Genomic DNA, 18,510 nt, shown 5'->3' on the forward strand with positions numbered 1-18,510 from the left:
ATCTCCCCATTACTTTATAATCACTAATTCACATCTCTGCCAACCTGCAGTAACCACTGTGCAAGCCAGCCCCCAGCTATGCTTGCACCCCAGCCTGTGCCACCACCCTCCTGCACTTCCATATGCCTAAGTGCCACCTGTCCAGCCCTGAGGGACGAAAGCCAGCATGCTTTTGGCAGAAGGGGTTTTGCAGAGGGACAAACTGACGCAGAGGAGATGCAGATATCAAAAGCATTAAGTTGCATGATACCAGGATTAGGTAACAGAAGAGGTGGAGAAACAAAGGTAATGGAAGCGGTGAAAGGAAGTACTAACATGCTGCCTTGTCTCTCTTCCGCCAAATCTTCCCATTACCCTCTCCTTCCTCTCCAAATCATGTTAATGGTTGATGTTCCACTTCCTTTTATTCCCTAGGAACTGGCCCCTCCATAGTTCCAAAACCAGGATAACAAACAAAACAAAAAACAACCAAACAAGCAAAAACCACAAACAAAACAAGCACTCCCCCCAAAACAACCAACCACAAAAAAAAAAAAAACCACACCTTTTATACCTTATCTTTTTTAAAGAACCTTTGTGTACTGCTAAACTGTAGCATTATTTTAAACATTCATTTTCTGCTGCTAGCTCAGCTTTGACAACAGAAAGGAACTGCTCCTTTTCAGGTTCATATCTGGTAAAGAAATAACAAAGCACCAGGGAAACAAGTTATTTCCAGGCTATAAGAGTTTTCTTGGAGTTGTTTTCTGGTGGGGTTTTGTTGTTTTTTTTTTAGTACCATTTAAACAATAAAAACCCCACATTACTTTCACGATGCTGACCACAACACTTTAAGGCAGCAGGGCCTCAATAAATATTTTTACGACGAAGCCTGCAAGAAAAGATAATACATAAGACATCTATTGGACTTTTGTTTCTTTGTAAATGCACCATGAAAGTTGAAAAGACAGAATGATTATTTCTAGTCTAACTTCAGAAAAGTTATGGAAAAAAGATGCCTTAATATTTTACTAAGAGGAGGTTTTCTTGGGAGACCTCTCTCCAGAGCTCCCATTAACTCATTTTTGCAGCTTCTTTGATGCAACATCAACAACAATAATTCAATTTATGGTCCAGATAAAAGGCATTTCAAAAGATGTGAGAGGAGGGAGAAGGGGTTTCAAATGGCATTACCAGTTTAATTCAGTCCAGTTACCTGCTGCCTGTTTGCAAATTAACTCCTAACAGCTCATCCTCCACCGAACAGAACAACTGTAGCTAATGGCATCCCAGAGGGGAAGGATGAGTGTCAATGCCTGTACACACAAGAAGACCCTGTAACTTCTTTAAGTTGCAGTCAGACTGGATTGGATCACAGAGGACACTGCCCACACCTTGAAAAAAATCATGACAAGCATGGTCACGCTGGGAATAGGAGCTCACCCCGGTGCAGGAGACGCTCCAGCCCAGAGGGCTGGATTCAGCTCCAGTCCAGGGTCCTTGGAGCATAAGGAGCAGAAGAAATATGCACAAAGAATTGCAAGCATCCACCCCCAAACTGCCACCTGGGAGAAAGATAAGTAAAAAGCTTTTATCAGCATGGTTATAAGGACTCCTGACTTCTGGCATATCATTTGGTAGCTAGGACTCCAAAAAGAAAGTCGGAGAAGACTGCCCCCTCGATGAAGAAAGGGCAGGGGCAGGTTTCTCAATTTCCATTTAGGTCCCTCCAGCTGTGAGGAGCAGCTGGGGTGGGGAAGGGAGGAGAATTCACTGCAAACACAGAATGATCAATAGGACTATCACAGCAGGATGACCTCTATGGGGACAGAGATGCTGCGAGAGCATCCCTGTCTGCATTGCCCATCACCTCGCTCCTATCAGGCAGGAAGATGTGTCATTTGGCAGGGGCACTGCATGAGTGGTGGCTGCAGCCCTCCTCTCTACTGAACTGTCAAGACTGACTTCAGGCTAGCCTTTCCCTGCAAACTGGAGATAAAAATCCATTAAGATACATAATCTATAATGGAGCCTGGCTTTCCTGGTCCATCCACCACTGACAAGCTCAGCAACAGTGCCTGTAAAAACACCAACACATTCTCTGCACACACGCACATGAGCAAAAAAACCCATCAAGCCCAGCTAGCTGCTTTTGTTCTGACAAGTGAGAAAACGTTTCCTGAAGTCAGGACAGACAATTTCTTCCAATGAGAGAGAAAGGTGGAAAGAGCACAACAAAAAAAAAAAAGCAAGCATGCAAGAATCAGGCGAGTTACATGAGAAGTCATAAAAGAAAAAGGTTAAAAAACAAAGAACACCCAAAACCCCACAAACCGAGGCCATGCTTCCCATTAGGAGAAGCCTTTTGTAAGCACCACATCTGAGCAGTGTGCAAGCCATGATGGACACAGAGATAAAAAGGGTGAGCAACATGAGGTCCAGACAAGTCCTATGCCTTATAGGAGGTGTCCCATCCTGCATCCTCTAGGATGTGGAGGCTGACGAACTCACAGGCAACTGAAGAAAATAAAGCTGCCCTAATTGCTGGTGTTCCTGTAGCACAGAGAAGGGATGCCATTTAGGAGCTGCTCTAAGAATGGTTTAACTTTCTGGGGAAAATTTCATCAACTACAAATTTCTCAGGGATATCAACCACATTCTGCTCTTTGTGGAAAGCCCTAAAGGACTGGAGTTACTCACATAATCCATCCTTCAATAGGTAACTTAACCTGCATCACTAAGAGAGCTTCTAGCAACTGGGTGGCAACACAAAAAGACAAAAAAGCCCCTTTGTCTCAATAACACATGCAATCACAAACTTCACACACTGTCATGTCCAGCTGCCAAGAGCCAAACATGTTCCTGCAGATATGGTGGCATTAGTTCCTGCCCTATTTTTTTCTTCCCAGGATTTCACACAACCCAGGGAAGAGTTGGATTTTTGTCAGCTACAAACTCATCTCTCAGTGACATTTAGAAGATATAAAACATCACCTTCTATTTAAAGAAAAATATTTTCCAGCCCTCAAGGAATGGGAAAAGCAGCACAAAAATGCAACCAATGTGCATTTTTACACCTGAAACCCCAGAAAGCAAATAAAACCAACTGAGTTGTTTGCTTTCAACTCCTAATATCTAAAGCCAAGTCTGAAGGTTTAACTGTAAGGAAGAACACAACAATGAACTCATCACTTCTAACGTAGTGAAAATAATCTGCTCCTTGGACCTCTCCATCCAGCACAGTGATGGAAGGGAAGGAGCAGTAGTATTTCACACTCCCAGGTGCACAGTCTATACCCATAATCAGCTCTCCAGTACCACCACACACTTCAGGAGAAGATCCAAGCAGATTTATAGGAGGCTGATTCTGGATTACAAGTCCCCAAGGAAATCTTCCTCCCAACATCCACAATTCAGAGGTTGATTTATACCCAGTGCATAATAGACTATGTTTCTTAGAGACAACTCGTCTTTAACCCCACTGCCATTGCTTTACCTGGAGGCTTGGTTTGTTTTGACAGTTGTAGAGTTTATAAATACTGAAAGCAGCACTCAATTAAGGCTGGAGACAGTCAAACTACCTTAGACCAACAGGACGCCAAACGGTAAGGCACAGTAACAAGACGATGACACATTCATAACCTAATGCTTTCATTAAAAACTTGCTGTCCAGGAAAGCTTGCCCCTTCACAGCAGAAACGCTTGGTTTTCATAACTGCCCAAGGAGAAATTTTTGCACAAACCAGTGAACCCTGGGGAGAGCTCCTGAAGAGCACATGTATCTGTCCAGGAGCAACTGGAGAAGTACCAACCAAGGGGTTGCAAATAAAGCGGTGCCCAACCCGTTTAAAATGCCACTGAGCACTTTGGCATGCACCCACACACCAACAAGCCACTAACGGTTGCCCTAGCACGAGGTTGGGAGCTCACAGTAAGCAGATTCAAGGAAAAGCAGGACTCCTGAGATAAGCTGCTGGAGGCCAAAAGTCCTTGAACAGGGTTTCTTCATCCACAAGCACAAACAGTCTCTTTCCCAGTTTTTAATTATTTTGTAGGCATAACATGTTACTCTGATCAGAGCCACAGCATGTGCACCAACCAACTGCAAAGCTAGGCACTTGTCACAGCATCTATGCTTGAGGTGAAGCCATCTATTTGCTGTATTATTAAAATAATAACAACTGTAGATACCTACCTCCCAGCATAGGAATGCTGAAGGGATTTAGAAGACCACATACAAACCCCTGCCTTTGGGGATCAGGGACCATAGACTTATTCCTGCCCAAACACCACTAAGGGTCCGAGCATCACTCTCATAGAGCATGTCTCTCTGCTCTGGTCCTCATCTGTATGTGCAAATAATGGGACTTCCTTGTCCCACTGGAGTGGTGCTCTCAGATTATCATATTCAAAACGTACGAAAGTGAGGTTGGCAGGGATATTACAGAAAACAGTACTTTATAGCGATGATCCAATACTGCTGATCCTGCCTTTGCAAGTTTCTAACACTGGTGAGTATTTCAAGGACACAGTCACTTCCAGCACATCATCTACTCTAACATAAACTACAGGTGATGGAAGGCACCAAAATTTGAGAGTTGCCAAAATTTTGAGAATAAAGTTCTGCAAAGCATAAGGCTAACTCTTATAGCCGTACAAAATCAGATCTAAGTGTCCAGAAAGTAGGGAAGATCCATTTATCTATCCAATAGAAAAATATATGATGGTTAAAGAAACTGCAATTGAAAAATTACATGGTAAACACCAGCTATGCTTTACAATACACAAGTCAGAGACACAAAAATACGCTTCTTGGAGTGCCAGCATCATAAGATGTAACCCAGAACACAAACAAGGGGTAAAAGAACAAAAAACCCACTTTTCTCACCTCCCACAATTCTGCCCCATGACCATGTGCCACAGAAACAGAAATCTATTTGGGGGTGTTTAGTTGTGGTTTTTGGGTTGTTCTCTCCCCCATCCCCCAAAAAAGTAAGCCCTTTTGTTTGAGTTTAAAGGAAAAGTAATGCCAACCAATTTTTAAACTGAATTTTGGTTTCATGAAGTTCTGTGCTTTTTATGTGTTTGGGTTTAAGTTTAACAGCACAAACCAAACAAGTGGCAGCTCTTTTGAGAATGGTCTCCTTCTGGTTCTTCTCAACACAAGAGGATGAGGAGGTCAAATATCCCAGCTCTCAAAACCACTGTCACAAATGGGAACCTCCTGGCCAAAGAACACCCCAAAAAGGGGAAACCAGCAACTTTTCATCCACCTCATCTTTAGACGCGTCCCTTCCATAGGGTTTGTGGAGCAGGAAAAGAATGAGAAGCCGTAACAGAAATTCACATTCAGAAGTACGTTTAAGAAAGCAAAGCACCAAGATTGATTAGCGTGTTCCACTGCTTTAATAAACAGCCTAATGATGACCAAATTATAGCAAAGCTCAATTGTGTAACCAAGGAGCCAAGATTTCATCCTTGATAAGGACATGGATTTCTGTCTCACAGGAGAAGCCTGCAGTTCACTAACAAAGATGACCTTTTATATTATACCCTTCAAGGCCACAATTAGGTGGAGAAATACTGTACTAACTTGGCAACATGAGTTTTTGTACACTGTGCTAATTTTCAGCAGAATCTTGCCAAGACCATTACCATCTTATAACAAGAAAAAAAAAAAAAGAAATACAAATACAAAACCCACTGCTCTCCAGACCCAAATTACTTTCCACAATTCAATGCAATTTTAATTAAGATGATTAAATTACAGCAAAAATGATTAAGATGATATCCCGCAGCAAACCACTAAAGGTATAACACCTTAATCCAGAAGAAGCTGGCATGCACATATCCATGATAAAGTATTCATGAAAAGCTAGAATTTTACACATGAACCAATTTTACATCACTCAAACAATACCTTGGGAGATATTTGTCACAAGTAAAAAAAATAGTGACATCCATCAGCAGAGCAGAGTTTTTCTGAGACTACACAGAAAGAAATCTACACAGAAAAAATTGAAAAGGCTACAATTACTTTGACAATGTTTCTACAGCTCAAAGGAATTTGGGGGTTGAAATAAATGGTTTCCTTCTCCTTCCCAGGGCTCCCAAAATCAATTTAATATATAATTCTTTTTTCTTTTTATTTTTTTTTCTTTGAACCAAGTTAGATCAGAAATGCATGTGAAATCAGGTCACTGCAATAATCATGTACATGGTACATTTCCACTATTGCCTATTAACCACGAGGTTTAAATGAATGAGGAAAGTCTCAGACCCATACTTCACCAGTGGAAATTATTAATACAAACATAGCGCTGCTCAGGTTTTACTCTTACCATCCAACTAGGCCTATACTCCTCTGGAGAAGGGTAAATGGTATTTAACAGACAGGGTTCAAAAGGCAGCTACACAGAAGCACGTATCCCAACTAAGACCTGGGAAAGGATATTGCAACAGAACCCCTAGGGTTCAGGTAGCCTCTCGTGGTGCTTCAGCACTGGATAAATTCAAGCCTGTGATTTTCAAGGAGTGGTAGCTTCAACATATTTTAAAAAAGCTGTGCCACTGCAATAAAAAAAAAGTTACAAACCAGCTATTTCTAAGTGCAGTCTTCTGGAAAACCTCAGCAGGGACAGAGACAACAGAAAATGGTGTAAGAGATCTGGAAAGAGGAGGAATGAGGGACACAGCTCTGGCTGGTGCCTCTCCCAGCCCATGCCCAGGGCATGGGACAGACAGGGGTCAAAAATTACCATCGAGCTCAGATGGGCACCACATATTTTATTCTGGAGTACAGATGTAACCCCGAATTGTCTTAGAAGTTGTGGCTGAATACACAACAAGGTACTAAGTAACTAAGCTTTGCCTTGCTCTGGACCTCCATGACTCCTCTAAGACTGACCCATAGCAGGGGGCTTTGCAGAGTTAACTGCATCATTTCCATAACGTAGGTCCATTCCCAAAAATACTGCTGCAGTTTGCATCAGGGACTCCTTTGGAGCTGTTCACACTAGCTGCTAGCTTTCAAAATGAAGGGGGGGGGATCTCTAAATAGTTAAGAGGAAAGAAGAAGAGTTCTGTACGTTGCAGAGAGCTATTAACAGCCATGCAGAGTCACCCAACTGCTCCCAGATTCAGGACACAAAAACCCTGAAGAGCTTTTTAAGGACAAGCACATTAGTGAAACTTGGAGGTTTGAGGTTTTTTAACTATAACTTTGAAAGCCCAGTTAAGGTCTATTTTCCTCCCCACAGTAATTAGCCAGATATGACATAAGGTGAGACCCAGTCCAGGTGAGAGGTTAACTTTGTATTTCTCTTTAATGGATGAAGAAAAGTTTAACTGGAGAAAGATAAAATTCCAATATAAATCCTCCACCAAGGCTGCTATGAAATAACTCTTTTGTTTAATTATTATGAGCTGGATCGGCAAACACTAGATCCCGATGGACAGAGAGCAGCTGTTACTATAACAGAAAGACATTCATCTTCTCTTCTCAGGACACTGAAACTCTATCAACAATGCCTGTAAAACGACCCTTCCCCCCCACCCCCCCCCCACCCCCGAGTTTTTGCCTGGCTTTCATATTCAGACCTATTTTTAGCAGACTTTATCTTTTTGTATTGCACTTCAAAGTTTTGTACATTAGCTGGTTCAAAATCATATCCAGCACAAAAGTGTTAGGGACATCAACAGGGCAATTCTCGAGTGCAGGCTGCAAGAATGGCACGTCCCTCACTCGGGGTTTCTTCTTTCATCAGCAATTCATTGAGAAGGAGCCTATAGACACAGTTACACAGCCAGATACACTTGCATCTCACTTATCTAACAGAGTAGGAGTGATCTCATTTACCTTTGGGGTTTACAGTTACCTTGGAAGGGCTTCTTTTAGCTGTTATTTACATAATAAATAGCCAATCTGTACAGGAGTGCACAGGAAAGGAAATTCTATTACCAATAATAGTAATAATAATAATAATAATAAAAAACGGTTTCTCATGTTTGCTCTTAACAGCACTAACTCCATCCCATTAGACGACAGAAGCAGCTATCTACAGAAAATTATCTAGAGCCATAAAGTTATCTGTAAGAGACTTCCCCAGTTATCTCAGGTACAATATAAACGCTAAAATACCCCCCAGGAACAGACGCATCGAGCCAGACTCCCTGCCAACACAAACAGGCACCATGCCAGGGCTTCAGCCAGGCAACAGCCGCAGGGATAGACGCTTGCATGGACGGTACGTTCAGTGGGGTTTGAAGGTTTTTGTGTTTCCTTTTTGCTTTGGTGTGGTTTTGGGGGTTTTCGTTTGTTTTGGGTTTTTTTCATCCATCACCATCAAAACTCGGGAAGAATGAGCTTTGTGCCACCAAGCTGCACCCACGAGGGGAGCTGCCCAGCAACAGCAAGCATGCTCATCAGAAATGCTCCATCAGGCTTTGCTTTTCTTTCTTGCCTGCATAAAGAAGCTTGGAAATCAAGAATGGAGGGCCACCATGTTGCTTCAAAGACTCCAAAAGGTGATTAAAATCCACATGGGAATTTCTTGCTATAACCAAGTGTGCCAAGCCTGCCCTTTCTACAAACCCCTGCTTCACACTTCCACTTTAAAAAAGATGCTCCAGGACTCTGAGAAAGGGACTAAGGTCTATTGTAACAGTGAGGTAGTAGGACAATAGCAATCAGGTAAAAATGTTCATCTCCATAAGTTTTAGTTTGTTGTGAGGTCTTTTATTTGTTTTGCTTGGGGTCTTTTTTTGTTTTGTTGATTTTTGGGGTGTGTTTGTTTTTTTTTGCTTTCTTGCTTGAAAGAGGATTTGTCTCTGAAATACTTCAAAGGAAGCCAAAGAGCATGGAAGGGGCAGCTCTGCGGCAGGGCACACCCCTGACAGCATCCCCACCTGAGGGTCCGTGTGCAGCATTTCAGCCAGAGATGCTGCGGCTCTGTTGTAATCACTGGAGTCAGGCATTCACAACTCCTTGCCTGCCAGCAGCCAGGGCCAACATCGCAGCAAGGCACTGCCAAGCATTAAATACACCATCCTCTTCTCCTTCTTGTTGTGCTAAGCTTTATCCCCTGTGCATCTCAGGTTCCTTAAGTAAACAGGAATTTCACAGCAGGGAAGTGGTATGTCAGCAACAGTGCCTATCATCACTCCCCAAAACTCAATTTTTAGAAGCCAAGCAGGTGAGCGTTACCCCGTACGACTGCAATAGGTATCTGGGAAAATGCCTTGCCCCAGGCCTAAGAATGTGCTTTAGCAGAGACTTCCCTATAAAAATAAATGTGCCTGGTATGCCGTGGGTGCACGTGAAAGCAAGGAATTCCAAGTTCAAACTTTTGTGCCCCTGAGAGCTACCCAATAGCCACCGAGCTGTAACTGGATACTCCCACCATGAACACCCAAGGACAACTGAATTTCTCAGCCTGCACATATATAGGGGAATTAGCATTCTTAACCCATTAATTACGCTCAGGAACTAAAGTGGCAATACAAAACCTTCTGTGTTTCGGTTGTCATACTGGAGAAAGGAAAAGAACTGGAGAAACAAGCGAGCTGTGCACCCACAGGTTGCATTGCCACGCCTCAGCCATCCCAAGAGTGAACTTGCCAGAACAAGGCTACTACCAAGATAACCACAAATCTGCACTTTGCTGAGCCGCAGCATCTCATGTCAGTCATAGCTGCCCTCTGTTGAGCAGAGGGACTTGGGCAAATCTGCACAGTAACATGCAGGTCTGAAGCAAAGCAAATGCGTACTCGCACTTGAGCATCTACGAAGCTCACAAGCTCCTCCAAGACCAGTACCATAGTCTCTTTACAACTTCAGTAGTGTACAGCTCAGCTTGCTGCCTCAGAGAAAAGCCTGAGTATCAGCTGTGCAAAATTTAAAAAAAAACCCTTTCCCAGAAAAAGGAGTATCAACAGCAAACAAGGCGACTGGAAAGGGGAGTTTTCAGACAGCTCAGCCAAACTGCACCACCAACCACCAGCCTGCAGAAGCAGGCCAGAGACTGTAAGGCATGGGAAGAGCATTAAAAAGGTTTAAAAAGCCCAAAATGCCCTCATTTTATGAAATGCTTTTTAAAAGTCACAAAAAGGAGACAGAGCTTGATTGAACACATTTCTTCACTTCAGACCTATAGCTGCATTCCTCCCTCCCCAGGAATTCAAAACTGTCTGCAGAGGTAAATTATGTATAAGCAAAAGATTCCTAAAAGCCAAATTAAAAAAGCTGCACACATTACACAAGGCCTTTTAAATACATAATGTCGGAGGAATGAAGGGTTAGCCACCTAGATTGACCGTTTGATAGATTAGGCACAAATGGAGCTAACTTCATCCCTCTCATCCACTCGAAGGCTTATAATCTCACACCTTGTGAAGCAATAAATTAGGAAGAAGCGCTACACTAGCACTACACACACCACACGGAAAATTTAAACTTCTACTACTAGTTAGAAAACAAGTTCTACAGCAGGAAAAGCTTTAAATAAAAGATATATAGTCACAGTACTAAGACACTACAGAGCAGCATCAGCTACCATAGACTTAAAGATCACAGCCTTTGCCACTGTGGGTTTGGGGCTCATTTAGCACAGGCTCGGGATTTTGGATCAGTCTGGAAAGTGCCGGAGGCACACTCCTCTTTCCATTCCATTGCCAGCCTTACTGGAGGATTAACGCACACCCTCTGCTCTTCTTCTGCTATTACATAATGGCACATATTAGACAAGAAGAGTAGAGTTCAAAATTCACGTCTTGATTTGCACGAGTATCCATTTAGATTAAGATTTATGAAGCTCACACTGTAAAGCACTGCATCTTTTCATGAATGTGCTTTATTCTCTTTAAATAAAGAGGACGGACTCATATAGATCTATTAGTATGAGGCCAAGACAGCAGAAAGAAAACAAAATTATACCTCTGGTTTAATAAATATACCAGAACATTCCATTTTTCTCAGCCAATTTCATTCCAGGTGGGCAACAAAGGACATTGTGGTGGTCAGAGCACCAGCTGTGGACCCAAGAGGATGGGGAACAACACTCCTGCCACTGACTCCCAAGATCTCAGTGAAATGCCTGCCATAGAAGCGGGAATATCCGATAAACTTTTATTACATCCCATAAATTATGCACTATAGGGGCAGGATGCAGACATCCACAGATACAAGTTTTATGTCTAACAACTCTCGTGCAAACATTTTAACAGGCTCATTTCAGCTCCTTAATACGCCTCTGCTTCCCAAACCCATCAGTGAGCTTCAGGTCTAGGCTGCCTCCTGCTCAGTGCCTGCAACCCAGCCCCATGCCTTCCTCTAAGCAGCCTCCTGCCTGCAGAACTCTCCTCCAATACAAAACCAAACCTGTGATGAAACGGCACAGCAAGCTGGAAATTGCAGAATTATTAACGAGAAACAGGTAATTCACATCTTCCTCCAGCAACAGGGTCACTCCTTCTATTATGTTTCTTCTCTATTTAAATTTACAAACCTGTGTTCATGAGCCAGTCCCTGCTTGCAGGCAACCCAACCTAAGAGAAAAGGATCTTCTCCAAGAGCCAAATCACACCAACCACCTCCAAAGTCACCAAAAAAAGATAAACATATATCACATAAGGTGGCCAGAGTGCACTACCTGGTCAAAGCCTGATCTCACCTGACACAGAAACACTTCCTCATGCAGCTTACATTTTTGGTATAGGTACAAAATATTTGGTGTGACCTTGGGTGAGCCACTTAACAATGCAGCAAGGCGTACTTGCAGACAGTAACGTTTTCTCATACTTGGCCCCTCTGCTCGGTGCTTTTGGGGCAGGGACCTTCTCTTGACACAAACAGCACTTTCCAAAAGAGAAGCGGCATTTTTTAAGGCACCTAGACATCAGTAACATTTTTTTCTTAAGTAGCATGATGGACCAATGCCACATGCAATAACATAATCAGGGAGAAAAGACTCAAATACTGGCAAAATAAGAGGCACTTGTGAGCTAGAGGGAAGCATATTATTATTTTCAGTGTACACTGAGAATTGCTGCTCTTAACTTCTAGTTTGAATTGAAGCTATACTGTAGTAAAGGAGGAAGATGACAGAGTGAAAAAGAACATGAAATTGGTGAAAAAGACCAACGGTTATATTTAAATCTAAGGGTAAAATGTGCTGAGTCTGCAGAATGCAGGCAGAGTGTTTCATCTTTAATTTACTTCTCTGCCCCTCTGACTTCAGTGGCTCCAAGAAAAGTTACATGGAAGATCTGGGAGAGGGAATTTATGTACATTATTTTTAATATACCTTAAAGGAACAAATGACTAAAGGGATACAAAATTATTTCAGAATGAAGTAATAATGAAGAGAAGAGATTAGACATTAGTTGATCCTCAATGTTTAATGGAGGGGAAAGGCAAGGGAGAGGAGAGCTTATACTGATGAATGCTGCGGCCACAAACACCTCTCTTACACATCCAATTTCACTGATGTGAAAATCCTCACGTGAAGAAACAGGCGAAAAAAGAGCTTAAGTGGGAACAGGGTGCAGAATGCCAAGTGCTACACTGAATAATTCAGATCCAGGCACTGCTATTGGCCAGGCAAGAAAATCACACACCCCTGCTAGTTTTAAAATCAAAGGCCAAGGAAGGATAAAAGGGAAAGATAACACCTCTAAAGCAGAGATCACTCTCTGCAGTTCCCATTTCCCAACTTCCCACAATGTTCTGTCATTGCAAGAGCACTGGAGCTGGGGTACCGCAGCAGTGCCGAGGCATGGCACCACGCTATCCACAGCTGACCAAAAGCCTGGATGACACTGATGCCTTTTTAACAGCACTTGTTCAGCCCAACAGCAAGGGAAAGCCAACTCTGAAGCAGGTACTGACTCAACAAAACCAAACTGACTTCATAAGAGTTGCCTTTGCTAGACTCTTTCAGTGCATAAGCAGTTCTTCAGTCAGTGAAGCTGAAGGCAAGACGCCATTAGGGCTTTCACTTGGGTCTATGTTAACACTGAACTCAACCAGGTTCTCTCCCCTGCCTTTGCCCTTCCCAATCACAGCAATGCTTCTTCAGCACCTGGCCAGTGGGGCTGCATACGCAGATTTCCAGGTGAGGGATGGAAAGCACCATAAGGAGAGGCCGTGCGCTTGGTACAGAGTGCAGTATTCCCTGGAAAAGGGGCATCCAGCAAATTACCTTGCACAAATGCACATGCACAGCTAGAAGCAGGCAAGTTATCAAGTCGCTTCCACAATTTTCAGACTACAGCTACTGCGTTAAGCTTGAAATAATCACCCTGGGCGTGTTTGGTAGAGAGATGTTATATATTCTGGGGCTTGAAAGATGCAGTGCTACTAAAATCCCATCTGACCAATCTAGTGCAGCTCCACATGGTCAACTACTACTAACATTAAAATTTAGAAATGCTTCTCAAAGTAGGCCCTGGTATTTGAGAGCCCAAAACACCTTCCCCTACAAAGCCCAGAAGCGGAGTAACTTTGACTCCTATTCATTTTACCTTTAAGGTATCCTGGCTTTCTAGGAACAAGCACCATGTGGACAGTGCGCACAATTACACCTTTGCTGGATGCCCAGCCTCAAACCATCTCTTCCATTGACCTCCTTCACTCTTGATAAATTAAGATAGACATCCCTTGGTTCCTTTCACAACTGCAACGCTTTTGTAGAGGAACCCAACCCTTGGACAGGCACTATGGAAATCACAGCAGTGGGATTCCTGGGCTGGTCTCATCATCCCATTACCAACACTCCAAAACCTGCCCCTCTCAGCCCAACTGAGAGGCTGCCTTTCCCTCTCAGCCTGTGTGCCAGTCCTGTTTCCCAGAACTGGCAAAGTAAGGGAACCCCTCTAGGTGAGCCACAAAGTGAGGAGTGCATGGGGAAGGGGAGGGAAACAGTGGGAGGGAGAGAACAGAACAAAATTTTAAAAAATATAAAAAATAATAAAAAGGAAGGAAGGAAAGAAAGAAAAAAGTGAGGCTGGCCTGTTTCTTTCTTCTCTACCATCTATTCAGTGGCAGCAGGGGAGGTCTACAACTGTTGTGTCATGTAAAGCACAAAAAAACCCTGACAAGCGTGTTTTAGCTGATGGAGACCAGAATGGACAGGAGGCTGGTGACAGCTCAAATGCAGGGAGTAAGAGACCTCCACTTTAATTGCCTGTTTCTTACTATCTCATCAAACAAGCAGGAGCGTTAGAGCCTGGATGGGCTGCTCAAAACCACAAGAAATGGCCGAAATTTCAGTGTGTAAATACTTCAGCTAACTACCCAGGCCGACAGAGATTCTCACTCCTGTCCAGGGATACTGAATTTTTAACCCTGCGTCATCCACAAAAGCCTATACCAAAGGGAACATGCAGAAGATGCTTTGAAATAGTGAAGGGAGGGAGGGGGGAAAAGGAAGTTAAACCACAAGCTGGGCAGGACCTGGAGAGGTGTTTATAAATAAAGCCACTAAAAATAATACACTGCGCACTCGCATCTCTAACATAGCATTTTCTTCTCCACAGAACTGTGACAATGGTTATCTCGGTGGTATAATTATCTAGATTTGATGACAGATTAAAAAAATATATCTCTCAAACACCTGTTCAAGAGTTCTGTGTTTTTAAAGGCCATTGCCATTAACCTTGGGCCATGCACTTCATTGTGTTTAATTAGCAAGCTAATGAAGCCAGTTTTATTCCCCTTCTCAAGCACAAGAGGATAAATACAAGACAGTGAAAGAGGAGACCAGATCCATTTGCAGCACAGTTCATTGCTGCATGGCATTACTTAAACTTGCACCAAAATAAAAGTAATGCAATGGCTCGGGAAAACATGTTAGCAATGCATTCTGCAAGACAAATCCTTTTACACCTTCTGTATTTTCTAAAGCTCATAGATTAAAACATGATTTCCGAACATTTGGGCTGCAGAAAAATTTGCAAACAAAGGGCTAAAAATGAACATAATGTTTTCCTCAATGAATCCTCAGTATTCCAAAAATTAAGCATAACAGATTTCTTTCTTTCTTTATGGTTTGTTTTTTTTTCCTGCAAAGAACAGCAGCCCGTGCTTGCTTTGTTACAGCCAGCCAAGGTAGCGATGAGAGAAGCATCAACAATGGAGGTCAAGCGATTTTCGAAAAGCCCACCACTTTCTCAGAGTCCTAACATGTACACACACAAATGACATACTCCAAGCAAAGCCGGGTGCTACGAATCCCAGCAACACATTGCAACTGTGGGTATCTGGGGTTGTTTATTTTTTTTCCCCTGACTGAAGAGCTTTATGAAAAACTGGACAATGAAGATCATGTTGATACATACTCATAAATAAAAGCTTTAAAAGAGAGGGAGGGATTTACAGAATTGCTAATGCACTGATTTAATGATTCCAGGGGACTTTTCCAAATAAACAGAATTATATTCATTTTCTAGGGTTTCTTTATTCTGTTTTCAGGGGGAGGAGAAAAAGTCAGCGTAGTTATGCCCTATCACATTATCCTTTTCGTAACATGATACATTTAAGAAGCTTTCAGGGTTAATTTTTTTAACGCAATCGTTTTTTCTCCTCCAACTTCCATTTCTGCCACTATATGTACACAGCCATAGGATCGGGTTAAAAAAAAAAACAACCCAAACCAAACAAAAAACCAACCCCACACCCAAAACAAAAACAAAATAACAAAACAAAACAAAAAAAAAAAAACAACCCGGAAGCCATCTCTTTTATTGAATCACCCGAGATAAAAGGATTCCAAGATATATGGAAAGAAAATACATTGACCATAAATCTCCTTTATGCACATAATAGAATTTTTCAGCCAAGAGAGCTGTTGTGATGATAGCAACAGCGAGCACCACGAATACTGATGGCACACACACACACACACACACCCCGCCTGCTTCTTCCAAAATACCTGCTCTCCCTCAGCACTGCTATGTAAATACAAGACCGCACAACCCCCTTCCTAACACATGGAAACAAAGCTGCGTACAAGTGTCCCAGCGATCAGATAAAAAAGCCCAAACTGGTTTTGCTCACCATCAAATTAATTTTTTTTAATTTATTTTTATTGCCCACTCCCTTTTCATTGCCTTCCCCTCCCCGCCTCACACTTTCGGTGTGACTTAAAAAATAATTAAGCGATGGCAGTGTTTATAATGCCAAAGGCAGGCGGTGGCAGTGCATATTTAATGGGCACTCGGAACAAAGGAAGCCCGGCTGCAGGAGCGCCCTGGGGCCGGCCCCGCCGCCGCCCCCCCGGGCAGCCCCTTCCCCGGGCCGGGGGACACGGACACGCGGGGAACCCCTCCCACTCCCACCCACTTTGCAATACAATGAAGCCGCGATGGCAAAGCCGCCGGGAACTCCCCGGCTGCCCATCGCGGAGCAGGGAAGGGCACGGCTGCAGCATCGCCGCCTCCCACACCCTGCCCCCGGGAAACCCTCGGCCACAAGCAGCACACCTCCCCGGCCACAAACAGCCCCCCCTCCCACCACCACCCCCAAATCCAACCACCACCCCCTCGCCCCGGGCTGGGGAATGGAGGTACCGAAACAAGTCACTGCCGAGCGCCGGGGCGGGGGGCTCAACCCCGGAGGGGGGGTGTCACGGGGTCGTGGTGACCAGCAAGGGGGGTGGGCCGGGGAGGGCAAAATTGCTGCCGCCGCGGTTTGTGCATCAATAAAAAGGAATAGAGGGGGAAATAATAATTACAAAAATTAAAACAAGGAGGGAAAGTGGGGAGCGCGGGGATTTCAACCGTGCCCGCGTTTTCAGTGCTGGGGAGGGAAACAGGCGTTCTGACTTCTCCTGCCTTCCCCCCCCCCCCAGGGCTGCGGGATGGGGCACCCCATGGAGAACCCCCCCACCACCACCCCCGGAGCGCTGCCTGGGACACCCACAGCTCCCCCGGCAGCGCCCGGGCTTTCGGCTAACTTCCACCCCGCGCCCCCCGGCAAAACGCACACGCCGCGGGTTGGAGCCTAAGTTTGGGGGCCAGTCCAGTTCCACAAAATAAATGGGATGCAAAACACACTAAACAAACACAACCCCGCCGCAAAAGCCCCCTCCCGGGAGATGCTCCCCCAGGCACCCCCTTCCCGCCCCGCACACCCCCTTTATCCCAACTTTCTCCCAGCTCCCCCCAGCGCCAGCCATCCCCAAACGACTCGTTTCGCGCTAACAGGCAAACCCCAGCGGGACCGCGGTAGCCCGGGGGGCTGTGATGGAGCGAGGTGGGGGTGTCCTCTGAGGACCAGGGGGGAACTCTTCTCCACCTCCCTCGGGTTACACACCCGCAGCCCGGCAGGAGCGGGCGCACACATGGCTACTACCTGAGCGGCCCCGCACCATTTCGGAGCAACCCCCAGGTCTCCTCCCGCTGCTCCCAACTTCTCCACACACACACACACAAACACACACACGACCCCTGCAACCTCTCCGGCAGCACCCGCTCAGAAGTAAATGCCCGTTTTTGTAAAGTTTCCTCGATATCGCGCCGTGTTTACATCGCTATTAATTCCCACAGGCTGCCTGAAGGGAACAAAAAGCAGCAGCACGGGAAGGCTCGTCCTGCGAGCAGGGAGAAAACGGAGGGGGGGGAGCGAGGGGGTGAAAAGCAAAAAGAAAGAAAGAAAACCAAACAAACCCCCCAACAATAATAAAGCAAATGAAGCAGACGGCAGCGGTGGGGACATTCCCCAGTTCGCAGGCTCGCTGGTAGCTCTGCTCTGTTTCGGAGGGTGGCTGCAAATAATTGCACGGCCCATTCAATTCTGCATTTGGAGAGGCGACCGTAAGCCCGAGCGGGAGGTAAACACACCGAAATGCACTTACCTGCACAGAAAGTTCCACAAAGCAAGGCGAAAGTCAGCCACGAAGCAATCATATTCCTTTACTTTTTTTTTTTTTCCTCCTCCTCGTGTGCCGCTCTATCCCCAAGGGAAGCAAAAATAAAAACACGAAGATCGAGAGAGTGAAAGAAGGGGGGCGACGCGAGGCTCTGCCCGCGCTCTCTCGCGCTTAAAAAAAAAAAAAAAAAAAGAAAGAAAAAGAGAAAAAAAAAAAAAAGGCAAAAATCCGGGGGGGGGGGGGAGGGACGGGGGGGAGAGATTAAAAAAAAAATCGGATTTAATTCCTTCGCAGCTGCAAAATGTATCCAGTGGAGAGGAACAGCCCCGGACGGTTCGACCTGCTCCTGCCTGGCCCCGGCGTTCGCTCCGAGCTTTCCAAGAGTTTCTTTTCCTGGGCTTTTGTGCTGGGAGCTCGGCGTGCACCACACACTGACTCCCCCCTCCCCTCACCCCCTTCTTCTTCTCCTCCTCCTCCTCCTCTTCCTCCTCCTCCTCCCAGCCCAGCCCCTCCGGCTCCCCCAGCACTACGGGAGAGCGCGCGCACACACACGCGCGCGCGCGCGCGCACGCCCCCCCCGCCTGTCCCCGCGGTGGTGCACGCGCAGGCCAGTGCAGAGGCGCGCGGGATGTCCGCGCGCGCGCGCCACACGCACACACACACA

General features: G+C 45.0%; 1 protein-coding gene across 1 annotated transcript in view; it reads right to left on the reverse strand.

Annotated features, from left to right (window-relative positions):
- Positions 1 to 18,335, reverse strand: part of ACVR2B (activin A receptor type 2B) — a 97,033-nt gene extending 78,698 nt beyond the window's left edge. The window contains exon 1 of the mRNA XM_062621398.1: positions 17,832 to 18,335. Coding sequence (XP_062477382.1) covers positions 17,832 to 17,883 — 52 coding nt within the window. The 5' untranslated portion in view covers positions 17,884 to 18,335. The remainder of the gene's footprint in view (positions 1 to 17,831) is intronic.
- Positions 18,336 to 18,510: the final 175 nt, after the last annotated feature.

This window comes from Pezoporus occidentalis, unplaced genomic scaffold (assembly GCF_034315485.1).
Source record: "Pezoporus occidentalis ecotype Australia unplaced genomic scaffold, CSIRO_AGI_Poc_V1 ctg23, whole genome shotgun sequence".
In the NCBI taxonomy this organism is placed as follows: Eukaryota; Metazoa; Chordata; class Aves; order Psittaciformes; family Psittacidae; genus Pezoporus; species Pezoporus occidentalis.